The sequence below is a fragment of the Sparus aurata genome, chromosome 4 (assembly GCF_900880675.1).
Source record: "Sparus aurata chromosome 4, fSpaAur1.1, whole genome shotgun sequence".
Classification (NCBI taxonomy): domain Eukaryota; kingdom Metazoa; phylum Chordata; class Actinopteri; order Spariformes; family Sparidae; genus Sparus; species Sparus aurata.
In genome coordinates, this window is record NC_044190.1 from 25,521,118 (window position 1) to 25,542,013 (window position 20,896).

The following is a 20,896-nucleotide window of genomic DNA, read 5'->3' on the forward strand; positions in this document are numbered from 1 at the left end:
ACCAAAAGCCATGCTTTCTGAACTGCAGGGCTGCCCACGCTCTTCCTACTAAGCCTATTGTCATTAGCTGATCTCCTGTTCCACCTTTTTCGCTGACGTAATGCCAGAGAGGAGACACAGAATACAGTCTCCTCGGGCCAGTATTATCTAGCTTTCACCTCTGGCGTTCTCAGTTTGGTAGTGTAAATATTTCATTACCAGATAATTGGTTGCTGCTTCAGGCTACGCAATAAGGCTGTGATAGCTGTAACACTGTATGTTTCCCTACTATCCTGTATCCCTTTTTTTTTTATGTAAAATTCATAGAAGTGTATTTTGGGGAGAGGATGTTTGAGATCCCGTAAGGGGAAATGTTTAGTTGTTCATGCACTGCCCTCGCACAAGCTCGCTGGAGACACCAGCTAATTAAAAACAGTGATGATGTGCTCAGCCAGTGTCAATATTTAACCCAGTCTTACGCAGCTATCTTTATTAGCAGCATTGCGCTGACAAAAGGAGCAACATAGCCTTCGAGAGGTCCTCTTCTTAAAATGAAAATTAATGGGGTGGAGTGGGGTTGAGTGGAGGTGAATATACAGAGTGGGTCTATATGTGGGCTTATTTCCATGGAACATGAAGTACCTTGTTGGAGTGAAACTGCTGTTGAGGGTTCTTCAAGCAATTCATACACCGGACACCCACCAGTTTCACCTGTCAACTCTTCAGTACCGGGTAACTAAAAAACTGCAACTTCAATGAGCAAAGCCCAGACATTGCACTTTTTGGGTTGACTATAAACTAGAGATTCAAAATTAGATGCTTTAAGTGTTAAGACAGAATGCCACTGCTTCCTTAATTTGGATTACTTAGAGTGTCAGGGTTGTTGTGCAATAAAAGAAAAATCACAGCATACATCACTCTGGTCTGTAAATGGTTGCCTTTTTGAATCAGAAGCCTGTAATTAAAATGAAGTAAATACACAGCTGTTGCAGCAAATTTAGATTTTTCTTTTCTTTCTAAGACCGATTGTAGCCTTTGACCTAAACCCACAGGGAGGTAACGCACTTGTGTTGAAAAATGGTGCTCTGTGCAGCTTCCCATGAGTATAGCCAACTCGATCACTAATACATATGGGCCTCGCTAACACAGATTTCTTTACAGGGTCATTCTGTTGGGCCTGCTCATTAGCAAAAGGAAAAAACATAAATGCACTTTCCATAAAAGAGAAACAAAAGTGCTCATTGATCAGGATGATCAATTGAGGATCAATAACCTAACCCCTCATCATTCCCAGTGCAGCATAATTGCAGCTGAGATATAGTTGTCATCACCAAAAATCAAACACAGACCAGACTAATTGGAAGAGGACTATTGCTTTGGTCATGCTGGCGCAAAAAAGCTTTACAAAGCCCCTAGAAAGACTTGCGATGGCCAGCCAGCGGAGCTTCCCAAAATAACCGCTCATGCCATTAGCAAGTGTCATCATGGAGGTCATTGTGCTGGCTGCCCATTTGGGGACATTTAATACAGGGCATTGCATGCTACCACACAAGAGTGCTTTGTATCTTTTCTCGTGTAACTTGTGCACGTAAGTTTTAAGATCACATTAGGCTCCAATTTTATAGGACAACTTGTGATTTTAATCTAATGTTTTGGAGGAATGTCCTTATTAGACAATTTGTTGCTGACCTTTGTGTTAAGCAACGGTCAGAAAAAAAAGATGTCATTTTCCACTCCAGTAGTCGAGCACTGTAAAGAGGCTTAGAGAGCTGGTAAAGCAAAGAGGGCGTGCCAGATATAATAGATATTTCACAGACTGGCATCGCAGCCAAGCTGCCCTTCCTGGCTGCACCATATACACTGCTCAACCGTGCAAAAAATCTCAAACTATACTTCAAAGACTACCACTTTTCCCCTTCCTGTTTATTGATTACATAGAGCTCTTGTTCAGTAATTGTGCAGTAAATCAAGCATGGTGAGCACTAATCTCAACCCTGGGAGGAAAGTGTTAAAGGTAAAAACCTGCTGAAAAGTGCATAATTACGGAGCCATGTTCAGCCAGAAGAGAGGATACACTCCTCCCTCTCACATTTCTCACACACTGCCTGCCTGCCTGCCTGCCTGCCTGCCTGCACAACCAGAGGCAGCGGGGAGAGGGGTTGGCAGAAGAGCAACGGGAAGTGTATACAGTTTCTAACCACCTCTCACTCCCTCCCTTACTCTTTCAGTCCTTCTCCCTCTCAATGCATTCCCAACCAAAGCGCCGGGGGCGCCATGCTTGTAAAGAAACCACAGCCTTTTGAGTGCCTCTTGTATTTACAAACGGAGGCATGTTGGAATCAAAGGCATTACCACATGACATAACACATTAAACAGTTGGCGGATTGAGAATTTATAGACTGAACAGATAGTGAGTGGGGTAAACAGGAATAAAGCCACTGTTGGATCAGTTTAGCTAGCTACACTTGGTATGAGAGCCAAACTTACCTAAAACGAGAGTACATGATAGGACTCAACAACTGCAGCAGGGCCCTCCTTTCTCGTGCTTTTCCTTCCCTTTTAACACACAGCTCAGGCTCTACTCCAGGTGGAGACAGCTATCACTTTCCCATCAACTTCCTGTTCCTCGTGTCTCTCCACCCCCCTTTTTTCTCTCAGCTCTCTTACTCCCAGCTGTACAACTTGGTTTTCTGTGCCACAAAGCTGAATCTCTTCCCCCCAATCCTGTGAAGTACTAAAATCTGCAGTTAAGAGATTTTTCTTCTGCCTCATCCCTCTTTCTCTTATCCTCCTCCCCCAACACTTTCCCCATGTTGCTGTTCTGCCTAATCTCACCTCAGTTTTTATTTCACCCTCATCAGCAGGGACCTAAAAATAAATGATAAATGGAATATGATATTTTAAAGCCGTATCTCTTATCTGTTCTTACAGGGGAATAATAGGGTAGTTAATCCTGCAGATCCTACTCAAATTGATTAATCAGCATATGCGGACAATCAAATAAATGATTAATATTCCCCAGTCCTGTGGTCGGACAGTTACCCCTGAAACCATCAGTAATAATTCAGTAACCCTTCCCAGACCACAGGCTGCAGCTAGTCAGCCTCACTCAGCATCAGCGCTCTGATGTGCAGCAGGACTTTGAACTCCCTGCACAGAATCGCAGACAACCGAGGGTAAGACAATGTGCAGTCTGCTCTCTCTCAATGCCTCCTACAATGCCTGCCTACCTGATTGCACGCTACATACAACATATACAGCAGAATTTAGGAAGGACAGCAACATATGGGGGGGGGGGGGGGGGGGCTTCGTCTAACTGCTGCATACCCTCACACAGCTGAAGGAGGCTATGGAAACAGATCTGGCTGTAAATAAAATAAAATGAGCAAATTCTTAAATCTTTGCTTTTAAATTCCAAACTGATACTTCAAACAAAAACCTGAACTTGTGTTTCATGTAAGCGCAAGGTGTCATGCCTAACAAAATAATGCCACCGTGTTCCCACAGTTAGCAAAGCAGATGTCTCCAGGCACACACACACACACACACACACACACACACATACAGAGAGACTGACAGAGAGACGGGCTGTTCAGCAGCAACTCTCCCAGGCCTCACCACACTGAGCACACCCTGTCCTGCTGGTGGACAAAGGGGAGAATCCCCATTGAAAAAAAAAGGCCCTTCTTTTCTCTCCCATTCCCCGTGCTACTCTCCCTCCCACAGAGGTCAGCAAGCAGCCATCTTCATGGCGCTCCTCTGCATCTGCTAGCTAGAACTGTTCTTAACAATCAGGGAGAGGGCCAGACCACCTTTCACTCCCCCGACATTTGCACCAGGAACGTACGGCTGAGAGTGGCAGATATATGTGTGTGTGTATGACTGCGCGAAGTAAACACAGCTTGGAGGTGTGGAATGTCTGCTCTGCTCCTAGTAGGGCCTGTGGATGTCTGTGTGCCAGTGCTGGGACACATGCAAAGACAGCACTCTACTACAACAAACACACACATTTATACAGTATACACAACACACATAAACACACACACACACACACACACACACACACACACGTCACACACACACACACACACTGTTCCACCCCACCCTAATCCCTCCTCTCTGTCGTACAGGAGGCTTGGCCTTTGTGTTGCGTCTAGCCAGCTGGTTGCTTGAATCAGCGTCGTGTGCAGCTGTCTACTGTGACGAACGTTACTACACCACTACTACTACCGCCACCAGGACACAGTGACTTTTCACTGCGTTGCTATGTTTTAATATGGCTGGCTGGCATCACTACAGCCATTTAAAAATCCACCTCAGACGCCACCGATAGCTTACACGGGCTGGGAGCAGGTTGACTTTTAGTGACAACACTTATTGATGGCCTTTAACTAGTGTTTGAGAACCCTGAATGCTATAAGAACTAGACTCGCGACAAGGGGGAAGACCGTTCTCCAAAGTGCAAGCTGCCAGTCAGAACTCTTGCCAATATGCCTCTTGATATATGGCTTTGTCTTTAATAGGTACGAGCACGGTGTGTAGGGCAGCGTCGTGAAAAAGCCCCAGTTTTATATAAGCGTTACAGCTCACTTTGATCTCTTCTTTTGCTCCACTGTTTATAAATCAGCCACACAAATATTTATGAGCGGAACGAGGAAAATGGCTGGTCTGGTTTGTATCTCTGCCCTCCTTCCCCTCCCTCCCCACCATGTTCCCTCCCCTCCGCCTGTGGCTGATGTGTGGATGAGGCCACCACAGACGCAGAGCGAGTGCATAGGCCCCAGGCCACATCCATCATATCTGTTCTGTCTCTGGCTATTGTGTGGCCCTGGAGTAGGCTGACCTATCCAAACCAAGTGAAAGAAAAGCCAGCGCATTTAGTACGAATAAAAGAGAAAACTATAAAGAAACAATGCCAACGGCACAGATGAGCATATATTACTGGACGCTGGTTTAAAGCAGCTACAAGGAACTTTTACTTTTGTTGATTCTGGCGGCCCCTGTGGACAAATGTGATATGAGCCTCATCTTTATTACCGTCTTGTGTAATATAAGATCTTTATCTGGCTAGCATATGCAACTGTTCTGGAAGCGAGTGAAAGAAAGACAAAATATGTTATGAAAATTATATTTAAAACACAGCTGCTTGCAGGACACACAGCAATACGGCTATATATTTGAGCCTATGTTTTAGTGCCTTTCATACACCCACGTCAGTCAACATTTAGCCTATAGCTAAGAGATTTGGTTGCATAATAATAATTACCTTTATGAGAACGTAAAAGGAAAAACTACGTAGAAACAGCCAGTCTTCTCACAGATGGAGTCGTTTGCTTAACGGGGTCATATAAAGCAATCAGTATAATATTGAGACTGTTTCAGTACTACTTAAAAACTCCTCATAGTCCATACAATTTGTATGAAATCATGAGTTATAGTTGAAGTGAGTGTGAGTGCATTATATGTACACACTCAAGAGCAAAGCCACGCACGACGATGTATTCGTGCCCCTGTCTAATGCATCACTAGTTCATCAGTAACAAAGATCAATTAATTAATATGGCCATGTTCAATACATATTGCCTCTGCCTTCCTTTTAGCTCACCTATCTATTTCTGCCTACAACACACACAATGGGACAGGCCAGGAGCTTCTGGATCCATACGCTTTAATTGCTCCCCCCAGCCCTGACCTCTGAGCCAGATCACTCCGATATACAGCATCTCTATTAAATTGGGAAGTAGGTAAATATTCTTCTAATGACTCTCAGTTCTAGCGACACCATTGAAAATAGAGGAAAAGAAGAAAAAAAATCAATCCTGTTTTTTTCCCTCTTTTTTACCCTTCACTGACTATAAGTTTCCTTTTTATCTGAGGGTTGACTCCAAAAATTGTGGAAGGGGACTGTGCAGAATGGAGTTTCTACTCTCTGTCTGACAGGGCAATGGACTTTACTGAGATGCATTTCAGTAATGAGGAGATTACAAACCCTCTGCTCACAAGGAAATATCTTTTGAGCGGCATCTCGACTGTCCTTCAAGTAACACATTGGGTTTACTGAGCCAATAAAAAAAAAAAAAAAGAAGTCAGACAACCTTTATCTAAACTGAACAGAATGTTGATCCTGCAATCTAGACTCGAGATAATTTAAAAGATAACGTGGTTCAAGCAGGAAAAAGAGACAAACTCCGCCAAATGTTACCAATCACGTAGCGCGGGTGCACAAAAAAGATAGCGGTTTATGCAAGGCTATGTGCATGTGTGTGTGCACTGTACAGTAAAAGCTGATGAACTGTGTGCGTGTGTGTGTGTATGTGTCTGTGGGAAGGGGCGGGCGGGGGTAGAGAGGGGGTGGTAGTGGTGGTGGACTGGCTTGTCGATCGATGCAGTGATTGGCAGTTAATGGCTTTTCCTGTTCTGCCTTGGTAACCCTGGCCTGATGGCTGTTGCTTCTGATCAGAGATGGCAGATGGTGTTTGATTTTCGTATATAAACCCCTGACTTTGTGGAGATGGCTTCATCATGTTTAATGATTTAAAAGTTAAGTTGAATACTGGGAATACTGCAATGCTGTAACTCTCATCTAAAAAAGCCCCTAACCTCCCTTCCAGATGTAAGGACTGATCTCTCTTAACTACACGCACATATCATGGTCAGTATTCTGACTCAGTCCCTCAATTATAAATTATTACAATGAAATTCACAACACATGTTTTTCTCTTTTCTTTATGCTAGCCCGACATTTCAGTCTCAGACCTTGTTTTACAGGCTATTCTGTCACAAACCACTCCTGATCTAAAAAGGACCACTCAAAGAATCCCCAAAGATCAAAGATAATCCTAAACACCACAAGACCTATCACCAAATCGCTCCCTCCTTTTTCACCCAGCCTGTCTGTAATGAAAGCTCAGACCAGAAACTGCGCCAGGAGAAAAAGTTGCAAACTGAGGAAAATTGAATGATAAGCTCCACTTGATGTGCGAGAGAAGATGGTTAGGAAATCAGAGCACAAACAGCAGGTCCCCAACACTCAGGGTTTTTTTCCAGTAATTTCGTGTTCTGAAGGGTTTGCCTTTTATTTGGCTCCTCACCCAACCAGTTTCAACTGCTTAAGGCTTAAGTCTATGATTTAAGTCTACTTAATATCCCATAACTCCAGACATTTTGACATTTCATCGCTTTAGAAGTTCAAAGGGAAATGATTGCAAAAAAAAAGACTGGGCGACGGAACTATCTGCATTAAGGTGAATGGAAAAGGCTTTGCATTTGTCATAGAATTAAAAGTAAATGTACTAGAAATTAAAACATGCAAAAACGATTGATATAGGAGTAAGGACATAGTCATCTCCACATCTGTTGTAATCTTCAGATGCTGTGAAATGATGTTTGTGGACAAACAGGAAGTTGTTTCTGAATATCATAAAAGCACAAGTTTTTAATGCATGTGGTGATGATGATGTGTGTATGACAGATAGGTGTTTTGTGTGTGTGTGTGTGTGTGTGTGTGTGTGTGTGTGTGTGTGTGTGTGTGTGTGTGTGAGTGAGAGAGAGAGAGAGAGAGAGAGAGAGAGAGAGAGACAGAAAGAAAGCGAGAAAGAAATTTGGATCTCACTGGGACTCCCAACTGCAAAATTAATACGCCCTCACTCCTGGAACATCAACAAATAATAAAATACTTTGCTTTACAGAACTTATTAAGATGCTCTCTCTCTCTCTCTCTCTCTCTCTCTCTCTCTAGCTCTCTCTCTCTCTCTCTCTCTCTCTCTCTCTCTCTAGCTCTCTCTCTCTCTCCCTCACGTCTCTTAGCATGCAAATTAATACATTGATCATTTGAATAATAATTTGCATTCCAGATCTCACAATTTCATGTTCAAACTTTAACGGCTCCCAGAGTTCTCATTTAAACAGTAGCAGCGCAGACGGCCCTTATGGTTCAAATTATTTCAACATGACTATTCCAACCTAACAAGCATAAATTAAGGAAATTCCTATCTGGTGACAGAGATGGGCCATCTAAAGGAAGGATCCAAGTTTGAATTATTCAGCAGCCCTTAATTTTAGGGCTAGTGTTGATTGAATGTGGTGACATTATAAAAAAGGAGTTTGCGGGGCTCGCAGTGAAGGCGGTGAGGGATGACGGTATATGATCTGGGAGTGAGCTGAGGAGTTCGGCGGCCATGGAGACTTCCTCCTGCCGTCTGAAGAGATCTCAGAGGAAAGAGGCCTCTGTAAATCAACAGGAGATTGAAAAGGACTTTATAAAACGCAAAATGTGTGAAACTGCTTATGCCGAACAAAAGCCCGCACTTCAGTCTGTTGCCTCCACAAGCCCTCGCTAGTAAAAGAAAAAAAAGACAGCGTGACCCTGAGGTTTGCCACATAAACTGAGTAGGGCGAGATGAAGGTGAGCAAAGGAACAGAGATGATATGTTGGGGTGGGTCTTTAAGGCACGGTAGTTAAATCTTTTTTTCCCCAACACCACTCTGTCTATTCTGGGCATCAGTTTGTCATGGAGGAATGTGAAGGCCATAAAGTATCGGTGCCCTTGAGAAGCTGAAGAGCATTCTTGTCCCCAACTCTTAAAGCTGTCTCCCTCTCTTTCACTCACTATCACTTTTCCCCTCAACTCACACCCCCTCTCTCCCCGTATTCCAGCAGTGAGTTTAAAGTAGAACACAGGTGTAGAAGACGGCACCCGTGGGAAAGATAACATTTGGGAACATTCCTGGGGTTAAAAAAGAAAGTTTTTCTGATATTCTTCATCTGGGGAACGATGTAATTGCCTTGGTTCCATGACTACGCCTTTGTCCCCTTTGTGCCTCCACCCCGCGCTCCCCATCGCTACCTCTTACATCACTACCGAGTAATTTCCATATTACGATTTAAACAAGAGATTCTATTCTCTGCTACTTTTTCATTTTCATCTTTCCATCTTTTGTGTTGAAGAATAAAAGGCATGATGAGAAAACAAGGTGCAAAACGATCTGTTCCAGGGCCCCCAATAAAAACCGCATGACACCCTGGGCTGCACCGCTTAATTACAAAAGGATGAAATCTTTTCTTTCTACATCTGGAGAAAACATTGTCTGCATAACACTGATAGATTTACAGCTCCCAGTTCTTACCCTGAACTCCAGCGCACAGCAATTAGGCAAAACATGGATGGACAACCAGTGCCGTGACGTTCAGGAAGGGAAGGCTTTTCTCTCTTCGCACTATAGAAATGTCCTCTGAGGCCCCACTGTTTCAAATAAAAATTCTACCCAGAAAATGGTCCTCAGGAAACTTGGGGATGGTTAATTTTTCTCAGGCCTCGATAGTGGTCACAGAGAGGGGAGGTGGACTTCACTACGCGGAGTACTTTATGTTAGACTTTGCGGTACATAACCCGTCCAAAATTAGACTGCTTTGAGGAGAGCACGCTCGCAGGCATCGGCATCTCTCTGACCCATCACTAACAACAAAACAGCCAATGAAATCCAGGCGAGAAATTGCTGAAGTTCTGCAATCCAACAGTAATCGATGCACAACAAAATGGAAAGACCTTAGGGGCAGATTTGTTAAAACATAGAAAAACCTGGCTAACACAAAGGCAGTACATGCTCTGCACACTTACTGTAGGAGCCACTTAAATGGCTGCAGTACTGTAAATCAGACATGGGTTTGAGTCCGGCTGCCTTCCAACAAACAAAGCCAACTGTTTGTGCAGTTACATCAAGAGCTGTCAAATCCACTACATGTTGTGCTTGGAAACTGAATTATGAATACATGTATATAAAAATAATGTAATCCTGCTTATAATACAGCATTCAGCTACTCAAACATCCCTTTGGTCTTGCATGTGGAATATTACAAGGCACGGGGAATGAAACAACAACCGGGGCTACATATCCATCATTCTGTAAAATTTATCTGTCCCATGACTCTACTCTGTAGGCCAAACCCAAACAGAATAGAGGTCCCTGTGTGCTCATCCTGGTACCTAAGACCTCCTCCCCTCTCCTCATCTGTCTCTTCACCCTACCTTGCTTTCATGTGCAGCTCCACTGAACACAGACCTAAGAGCAGAGTAGTTTTGTGGCCCTGACCACTCTGAGGCCATTAATCTGGTGGCTTAGCCACTGATGTATTGATGGCACAGAGCCGGTAAGCCTGCCTGCCTCACTCTCTCCATCTCTTCAGCTTAGCAGCTACATAGATTCACAGGAGCCTACATCTGGCCTCATCAAGCAGTGTTTACCTGCCAATTGCCACTCTTAGTCTTTCAGGTGCAGCGGCGAATAGGTCGTCAGATGTATTGACCAGTCGGGCAAAAATGCCTTTGGAGCACCTCTTTCAAGCCATGATCGCACCACAGTGTGTTTGCATGCACTCCAAACACAGCCAAGTATATGAGCGGTTAGGTCTGGTATCTTCCATTGCTTTGAACCACAGGCAGCAGCCTTCATCTTACAACTAATACAACAAGAAACAGAGCTTACTTTAAGATACTCTGTAGAACAGAGATTTTGTAAAGAACAGCATAAATCCAGACACAAGAAACCTATGTTTGTGGGTATTCATAGTAATTGAGTTATTTGTGTACATGTAAATATCATGACACTCAGCCTACAGGGCGATTCATTTTACTGCAGTTTGACTACCAAATACATAATGAGTTCACAGGAAATTGTGGAGGTCGCTGATTACAGACGCCCAAACAGGTCATTGTAAAGACAAAGCAAAAGGGACACTATCTCTTTGCAGTGGCTGCGGTAAAAAGACAGGAATGGGACTGTAATCTCATCTTGACGAGATACAGTAGAGGCAGTCAGAGCAGGAGTATACACAGATGAGATACAGAGACTCTCCAGTCTGTGCAGGACGAAGTTTCTCCAAGACGTAATTGTCCTCTCAATAATACCCACATCTCCCAGAAATTCATTTTAACGTTATAATAAAGAAATTCAGAGAAAGAATTAAGCCTGGAAAGCTTTATGTGTCTTCTCCTGTTGAATTCATAAGAGAATCAGTGTGTAGACAATATCGTTAACGGTACTTTTCCTCTTAAGCGAGGAGCAAGGAAATTCTTACAAGCTGAGGACAAGAGAGTGGAGAGAGTACGATGGTTGAAGCAGACAGTAGATTGACCGTGGAGAATGTTTAGTGTTCCAGCATGATTGGATTCAGGATATTTAACCTTAAACAGATCCCCAGTCAGGACCACCCACTGGTTCACTATCTAAACTGGTTTGTTTTGTGGGTGAAGAGTAATTGTTATGTTTATTAATTTAGAGACAAGGAAGAAGAGACTGAGGAGTACAGAGTCTGGGATGTGTTACAGTAAAGAGCTTCCTGTCTGTAAAAAAAGGGGGAACCTGGTGGGAGGTACAAACTGTGTACCTGAACCATACATCACTGCCTATAATGACAAAACACCGACTGTACACAAAGTGGAACTTATCTTTGCCTTGGACTGTGATGAACCGCATGTTACAAAAACTGATCACTATACCTCTTTCCTTTCCTTCCTCAAACACCAATCTGACTTTCTTGCTGATCGGTCTGGCGATAACAGGACCAGCAGCTTCCTTGCACATTAGCAGGAGCGTGCTCTGCTGCTCTTGTCCAAAAATAACAAAAAACTCTAATCAAAGCAAACAATCATTAACACAATGACCAAGGATATCCGACTTACAACACATCATCTCTAACCTTTCTCGACTCCCTCCTACTCTATGGGACATAGGACCTGGTCTGTAATGCACTGGGCCCTTTTAAATCTGGTAATTGGGGTAAACAGCCACTGAAAAAGAGCCAGGCAGAACAGCCTCACATGTCTAAGCAGATTTCTGCTCCCTGTCTTTCGCTTTCTCTCACTGTCACTTTGTAAATCCCAGCAACAGCAACAGTAGGGCAGTTGCACATACGTTTAGCACCAGCAGCAGCAGCACCAGCAGCACCAGCAGCAGCAGCAGCTGCTGTGCCACGGGTCAGAGCCCGACCCTTTTCCTGGCCTTCTCAAGGGGTGGGAGCTGGAAGAGTTGTGAAATTCTTACACACTGCCAAACACTAAGCCCGACTAGCCCCCCTTTCTTGCCTCAAAGCCCCTCTCTACAGTGCACCCTTATTTTCTGCTGTATGCCACTCCCTCCTTGTTCAACCCACCACTCAGAGTAACTGAGATGTGTCTGAGGTAGGACACTAGAGTTCAAAACCCTGCAGGCAACCACTGACACAAAGAGGATAACGGGGCTTCAGGATCATGACTGTGCTGACTGAGGAGGGGGACCCATACAGAATTTAAATACTTCCTGAGTGTGATGTTATGCCATTGATCACATGTGCATCACTTGTACAGAATCATATTATGAGAAGTTCTCCATGAGCAATTAAAATGATACATTTCATGAGCCCTATGTTGTCATCTGCTGGCACTATAGATTGCGAGATTGCTCTGTGTGTGTGTGTGTGTGTGTGGGTGTGTGCGTCTTCACACGCTTGTGCATGTGAAAGGAGAGAATGGGCTGTCTCCCAGGATGTGCAGCAAGCGCTTTATTAGAGCGGTAGTACCAGTAAATCAGAGCTCAGCTCTTCCTGGAACTGCTGCAACCTTTCCCACTGAGCACTATTACTGAACAATCATAGGCTAGCCATGATAATTAGCAGAGTATCTATGCTTCCAACCCTCCTGTCACCCCCCCCCCCCCCCCATCTGTTTCTCTATCCCTCCTCTTCTTAGAAATGCCTGGTGGGTGAGTGGGTAAGGCCAGGCGCCCGCTAGACATCTCACAATACCTGCCTTGATTTATGTCTTGATGTTGACCAGAGTGACAATTTGTGCTTGCTCATTTTCCCACCGAAAAATATCAAGCATGATTAAGAAATCCTGAAAAGAAAAGTTTGGGAGGCAGGGCGAGCTATTAAACATGAAGTCCCTACACGGTCCTAAGAGTGATAGACGATGTTTCAATGTTTAAAGTCTGAAAACTCATTTGTGATGAAAAAAAATCAGCCATCCTGTCATCTAGAGGGCACTTGCTATAAGTCTGAGTCAGCAGGACTGATCTCCTGCATCAGTCCAAAACACACTTGTTAGCTGTATTTGATTGCAAAACTGACGTATTTTTCTTAGGCATGAATACCACTAAAACTGCGGTTGCACCACACAAACTATTGTGTAGTCCAAGAGGATTGGAGTCAATCCTGGCCGTTATGATCATTAATGGTGAGAGGTCATCTCAACTTGCATTCCTGAGTCTGAAAAGCCAGTGCTTCTGCTGAGTACAGTCTTAATGCCTTTTCGTTTAACCACTAATCTCTTCATTAACATTACTACCTCTTCTCTTCTCTTGTGTTTCATTGTGATTATTTGCTCTCTGCAGAGTGTAGACATTTTCTGTCGTCCATGTTCACTGCTTCTTTTGGATTGCACTGAAGGGTAAAATAAGAGCAGTAACTCCATCCAAGATACAGATGTATTTGTGTTTGTTAATGGGCCAGCCGCTGGGCTCCACTTAATACTGTGTTAGTGGAGTTAAAAGTGCAGAACATATGATCAAAAGCTCTGTTTCTTACGGTGAAGAACAGACAGGCAGATGCAACTGTGTCAGAGAGAGATTGGTGAAAAGTTTGTACAGTTATGCGTGTGCTCACTGGAGCGGGACAAGGACAGAGGGAGGGGTGTCAGGACTTTCTTGGTTAAAGATTCCCCGTCTGATAGTGACGGCACTTTCTCCCTTTCTTTCCATGGCCAAGCGGCATCTGGAGTGGATTTTGTGCTAGCAGACACCGAGGAACATGATTACATTCGGCTAACTGCGCTCTAAACTGATTATGCATGTGCCAAGCTAATGGACTACATTTGCAAGAGGAAAAATAACATCCAATCAATCTCAATTACCGCCGATTGCACCGGCCCCCGAGACAAGGAAGGTAGCCAGCTAACCCACCAGGCTCCTCCCCTTTCCCCCAACCCTTGACTGGAAGTTGAGGCCTGTGGCTGGGCCTGCTCAGGCCCCACCCATTCTGTCTGGCCAGGGCAGCCAGGGCCTGGGAGCTGGATTAGTTCCACTCATCTCACCTCCACACTAACGCACAGCCAAGCCTTTAGGCCTACTGCTCCTGGTAGAAGGGATATCATATTCACATATTATGAACGTGGCTGACTGTAAAATGAGAATGGAAGCTTTTCTTTCTAAATGAAGAACGATTCTCAGGGGAGAGCTAAATATTCTAAAAACATGCAAACTAAACTAACGTTGGGGTTATCTGGATTCTGCCACCGAAACCATCTGTTTGTGTTTAGGAGTGACCATTCTCACAGCAGATGGGTGACCATCATGCTGTCATCAGTGCCACTTAAAAACCCTCTGGTCTATGGGAAAAAGAGAAGGTGAAAGTTAGCTTCGGAGCACAGGAGTGTGTTGGCAGAAAACGAGACGCTCAGAGTGGGTATCTTTCAACTGAGAAACAGAGTTCATAAGGGAAGACAGCATCACCCCCCACTGTGTGGTGGTCCATGCGGTCAGGATGACTAGCTGGATCTTTCTGTGGTCTTTTGGAACATTCCAATACATGGGGTGGTGGGGGTGATATTTTTAGAAAGCCCTAATATGGGCCGCATACCACAGACTCTCAAATTATCCCATCCAGCTTAGCCCTCAGTTTAAACCTTCCTTTTTAATTCCAGTAATTACAGGCTCCAATTTATATGGAGCTGTGCACACAAAGGGCCTGTTTAATGCAAACCAGTTTGATTTGGGTGAAGTGTCCCAAGCATCTCCCACATCTTACAGTCTGTTTATGCTGACTTGATGATTTATTTTCTCCCCAAAAAGGTTAAAAATTGTGCTTTTTGCATCAGATTTCTTTGGGGAGGAATAAATGAATGGTGATTTTCCCTTTTTTTCTGTCTTTGCATAATATACCAAGTTGGGTTTACAGGCTTGCGGGCCGCTGTGGGTTTCTGCCCGTCAGTATCTCTACCAGGACCGTAAATCCAACATGGTATGAAGACTGTGACATTGTCAAGTGAGGAGCCAGTGCTGCCAAGAAGCCTCACAACCATGTACTTGTTGTCTGCTAATCATATGTGAGTCGTAAAACACTGTAATGATTCATGTCAGTGACTGAACATCGCTGATTTTGAGCAGCGTCTGAGATGAGGGCTGCAGTGGTCTCGGGATGAGAGAGCAGGTAATTTCTGGACAAATGCACACGCTCTTACTCGGAAGATCAATTGGTTTTAAGAAATATGGAGCCATCTTAAGAGGCTTAAGTCATAAAAAATGATCATGCCTGGATGTGTTGTACATATTTAATCCCCCACAGCCTGAGCAGCACTATGACATATGTCTCTTCTCTCTTAAAAAATCCTGTGCAGGAAAAGAGACAGAGGAGAACCAAATCTGCTTCTCTTTTTGCCGTTTGGGCTCACTGAAAAGTGGAAAGCACAAAGAGAACGCAATATAAACTGTACCCTATCCTGGGAGACAAAGCAAGTCTTCCTCCAAAGGTGTGAGGATGAGACAGAGTATGCCAGGGCCTTTCTATTTTGGTCTAATGTGAGACTGTCATTGGAATGTGGGCCAGTACGTCTCGCAGCTAAGGTCAGAAGTGGACGACCATGACCTGGGAAAGCATAAGGATATCTTGCTTTTCTGCTGTCTCACAACTGACTCAACACATATGCAGATTATGTTGCATATTTTCATTTGTACGCATCTATAAATATCCCATCCATCTGAAAATGTTCCTGCGGTAACCGTAGACTTGCAAGCCGAAAAACACATTCTCCCCTCAATACCCCCTGTGTCCCCTGGCTGCTTTAATGGCCACACTAGGAACCCTGCATCACACCTTCCCCTTTCACGGAACACTGAAAATTGATTTCTCTCTTTTACTGTTATTTCAGCACAAGACTTTGTGGACAGGAAGCATGTCTGCCGTGCCAGTGGTTATGAGCAACCATTCATAATGTTGGATTATTTTCAAATAGACGGCCTTTTTGAGCGGCGTCAAATGGACCACTTTGCCTTAGTTTTTAAAGTGATTAAAACAACATGCTGGAAGTAGCACATTTCTCACATGCCTTTCCAAAAGGGGTCATACTGCAATACACTGAGATACCAATACAAAAGTGTCAAGTAATAGAATTGTTTAAATACTTTTTTCCTGTTTACTTTTTAAGAGTCAAACACTTGACAGTGGAGTGGACTTATTATAAATAAAGGCCACATCTACAAGGAGACATGACGGTGTTGTATGTTAGATTGTGTTGGTGTGTATGTAGTGTAGGCTTTCAGCGAGCATGTGTCTTGTTGTCTGTGTGTGTCTGCGTGCACAGTTATGCCAGTTTGGGTTAAGCGCAGAGTGGCCAAAGCCGCAGACACACAGGATAGGTACCTAAGTGGAATCAGGCCTGTTAGATTTATGGCCATTTGTTCGGAGAGTGTTCATCCATTGGCTATTATGGAATGATTAGAGGAGAAGGTGAAGCTCCAAGTCCAGCAAAAATCAATACGGCTGTCGAGAACGATTCAGCCTTTCCCGCTCCGAGGAGTATTAGCACCAAACCTCTGTCTCCTCACACTTCTTCATTCGTCTCCAAGTGATTCACCCCTAAGCCACCGAAACCAGCTTCACCTGCCATGTTCTTCTCATGGCAGCCATGTGGCCCTGCTTCTATATGACCGCCGGGAAGACAAGAGTTACACTGCCAAGCTATCATTCATTCCTTGGAAGAGCAGCTAGTTCAGCGATGTGGGCAGCACTAGAACATTTACTGTGTCTCGTGGAGGAGTATCAAGTTAGCAGGGAGAGGATCAAGGACACATTTTGCCACTTGTGTAAAAGTTCAATTGGATAATAAATACTGCTCAACATGACACAAACATCTTCTACTGGTCTAATTATAACACTTGAATTGCGCAATGACATAGGCAGCATTGATATATTGCACGCTGGCTATTTTTCAGCATGAAAAAGTCTATATTCTCTGCTGCATATAGGATGCTCTTTCCACCCAGGTATGTGTATCAAAATTGTGATACGCTGCCGTGACAAGGTAAAGTGTAGGGTGTGATAAAGAAGCTGGAGGACCACTAACCTTGTAGAGTTTGAGGCTGGCTTCGTGGCGCGAATTTACAGTGTGCATCCTCAGCTTCTCCAGGCTGTTAGTGTAGTAGTCACAGGCATTGCACTTCAGGTGCACTGGATTGCCGATGGCCACACATTTCAGGCGCCATTCATTGCCTTTGCCTCCTTCTTTGATGTGGGCCACAAGCTGGTACTTTTGCACATGCTTGTCTGTCTTGCAGTGCAGCTGGAAGTTGGCCTTGAGCTGAGTGGTGTAGTGGCACAACTTGCACTGGTGAGAGTCACCAACTACAGCGCGCCATTCCTCCTCCGGAAGGCTACGTTCTGCTCCCATATGCATGCCAAGCACATCCAGGTTGTCAGTGGTGAAGCGGTTGCACACGGCGCACTGAAAGAGCTTGAGGGAGGGGTCGCTGGTTTGTGATAGACTTTCTCCCAGGGTCATCAGTTCTTCGGACACCAACTGGCCACCGCCCAGCCGCACATCCATAGGGATCTCCCCACCTACTAGAATAAGAACACAGAGATGGACGAGAACAAAGAGGAGAAGGGTACAAAAGTATTTAGATGGCTGCATACATTTATCATTATTTTGGACATTTATAAAGCTTACGGTCTAAATTAGTAGTTCAGTTTTCAAAGGTCCTAAACGCTCAGTAATTTACTTCAGGATGTGTACATCATTATTTCAGTTAATGAGCACAGTTCTTCTCCAAAGGAAGCTATAGTTTTTACCCCTGTAATCGTTAATAAAATCTCAGGTAATGTAAAGCTTTTCAACTTTAAAAAACACAAAGTCTGTCTTTTGGTATGATATTACATGGAGGATTATGTATGAATGTATTTATGGGTCTATAGCAATCCTTGCTTTGAGCCGAGGAAGAAGAAAGCCCTTGACTTTTCCATGGAGACCAAAACCTCACATTACACATCATCCTGTTTGGGCTGGTGCACTTTCATGGCCTGTCTGTAAATAAACTCCAGAGGCCGTGAGCTCCACAGAAAAAAAAGCAAGTTATTTTACCATTACTGAAGAACTAAGGAGCTCCCAAGCAGGCATTACTGTAAATCAAATCCATCGCCCTTGTTCAGTGACTAATAATATTTAAAAAAAACACTTCTCTGCTTGGATTCTTTGGCTTATTTCTCTCCAGATTGCCTCTAAATCAATATGGACACCTAAGAGAATAATTCTTCTTGGTACGTTTAAATGATGGAAAAGGAGAAAAAAAACAAAAAAAAACACAGCACGCACATATCCTATGACACCAAGCAGAGAACTTATGTCTATACAGTCTGGGAAGGCTGACTTTAAAAATGAATCCAAAAAAAATGAGGTAAGAGCAGCAAGTGTTTTTTTTTTTTTTCCTTTGCTTGCTGATCTTTGATCTTTCACTGCCCAGACTGGGCATGCAGGCTTGACCCTGCCTGGCTTTACACTAAATTAATTCCAGCAGCTCCTTATTATTTATTGCTGCAGTATGCAGCCTTCTCTTGGATTTTTCTCCATTACCTGAGTTTTTATAGCCAGGAGAGGGAGACCTTTGAGAAGCCCCCTGAAATCACTCACAGACCCAGCTCCCCCAGTCATGGCTCCTTACACTCTCTGTCTCTTACCAACACACAGATGCACACGCATGCCCAATCGCTATACCAGTCCTGAATTTCCCTGCACCTTACATTTCTCATCTGTACCTGGCTCTCATGCTCCATTACTTCGCAGATTCAACTATTTACCGTAGACCAGGGGCCTGCTCCTCACTAGGTTGTGGACCATTAGACCAAGAATCTGATTTGCAGCTTTGCATCTGTTTATACATAGATTATTTTATATACAGTATATGCAGTATGTCAACTCATATCCATATTTATACAAAGACAGAGTGCTAATTTGAGGTATTTCAGACACCAAAGAGTCTTAGCAAATTGCCATTGTCTTAATTCCATTTTCAAGCTAATGTTTGAAGGGGAATACTTTTGTTCTGTGCTGTTTCACAGTGTACGAAAGACAACAATTCCAGCACAAATAGCTCAAAGTCACATCCCCAGCCCTCTTTTTAACACTCTCACACTCCATCTCATATCTTTCTTTCACTACAGTAGCTGAGTCTTAGGAACGAGGATTACCAAGAGGCTGACATCATGTGAGGTCAACATTTGTTATCTATCTCTTTGGCAATACACTCAAAAGTCAAAAATCCACAGTGAGAGCATGAAAGAGCACCTCTGACTTTAGTTGCTTGGTTTGAGAGATCCTTGTGATGGTACATTCTCTCAGGAGATTTACCGAGCCCTATGTATCATTCTGTAGAGTTAATATCAGAGTGTTTGTGTTCGATGGCTTTAAGAGTTCCTCAAAGTGTGACCAAGGATGACACCACTGTAGTTTATGGGCCCAGACTGTGTCATCACTGCCTCCCTTGTAACATGCTTATTAGAACTCACCTCACAGGAAAATGAACCAGATGGCAGAAGAGGGAAAAAATGAATTAGTCACAGCAATCAATTCTTGTTTGTGTCTTTGAACTGGCGACAGTTGGAGACAAGTCTGTACAAACTGTGGGGTTGTAACTGGCACACCAAACACTCTGCTATGCTGCTGAATTACCCATGCTGAGCCCTCTAACCTCCCTTCTTTGACCAAGATAAAATTTATAGCTGCAATTACAAAGTTGGAAAAAAATGGAGAGCTCCAGTGGTGAAGTTCAGCAGCAGCTTGGGAATAATGACATTAAAAAAGGCTGAGGCTGGCTGACTGAGCAGGACAGCAGTGAGAGGAGAACAGAGACGTTTGGCTCCTAACTCACCTCCTGTGAGCGAAATACGGTATCACAGAGTGAACTTCCGAATTAAGTCAAAATTACATCAACACAGTGTCACTCAGCTGAGAGTATGAGAGGGAAATTACCTTTGGGCTTCTGCATGCTACTTGGCACATTTATAGCCATACTTACTACTATAGTGTAGGTTAAACTAATTGGCAGACTGGTCTTGTGCACTGGAAGGTTTTACTATTGATGTGAGACTGCAGGATACTGTATCATGGATATGGTCTGAGGTAAGCGTCCCAGTAAACTTGTCTCAAATGGATCATCTGTATTTTACCTCTATATTTCAGTGGCACTCTTACACTTGAAAGAGTCCAAATGGAAGAAATAACAATGTATTGGACTTTGCAGTAACTGAGGTCTTTCTAATGGAGGTTAAATGGATCTCACCAAGTGCAGGGGCCAGGGCAGCCATGTTGGGATCCAGATGAAGGCTCCCCATCAGGAACTGGGCCTCAGCTCCAGCTGGGTCAATCTTGAGGCCTGGTGGAAGGCTCATATTCTGGGTCAGGTAGTATTGGTAGAGCTCAGCCTCCGAGGGCGAAGGCATGGCTCCCAAGCCAAGTCGACCATGCTGCATCTGAGTCACATTCTGCTGGAGAAGCATCATGTTGTGCATGTGCTTCTCACTGGTCATGTGGATACGCAGGTTCCGTGCCACATTGGTCTCGTAGTCACACACCTCACACCGCCAAGTAGGTTTGCTCTTCGGCTTGGTCGGGGAGGGGGCACCACACGGTCCAGCCATATGGGTGGTGGACTGTGTGGGATGGTGGTGGGGAGGGTGATGGCTACTCGCTTGGGTCACTGAGGGGACAGCCACCACTCCTCCTGGGGTATGTCCAAACACCTGGTCCTGCGCAGACGGAATGGAGCCTCCATTCTGCAGCGTCTGCATGTTGTTCAGGTGCTTGTCCGACTGCATGTGGATGCTTAGGTTGCCCTTTGTGGTGGTCGAATAGTTACATACCTAAAAAATAAAGGACATTTCTCTTCAACTCCAATAAAG

The 20,896-nt window shown here is 44.2% G+C and overlaps 1 protein-coding gene across 18 annotated transcripts in view; it reads right to left on the bottom strand.

Annotated features, from left to right (window-relative positions):
• zfhx3b (zinc finger homeobox 3b) overlaps positions 1-20,896 on the bottom strand; it is a 349,963-nt gene that overhangs the window by 70,693 nt on the left and 258,374 nt on the right. For 17 of the 18 annotated variants that reach the window (XM_030413357.1, XM_030413363.1, XM_030413358.1 and 14 more), the window contains 2 exons: positions 20,278-20,857; positions 17,070-17,566 (listed from right to left, as the gene is read on the bottom strand). In XM_030413357.1, coding sequence (XP_030269217.1) covers positions 17,070-17,566; positions 20,278-20,857 — 1,077 coding nt within the window. The remainder of the gene's footprint in view (positions 1-17,069; positions 17,567-20,277; positions 20,858-20,896) is intronic. The other variant, XM_030413371.1, reaches the window with a different exon arrangement.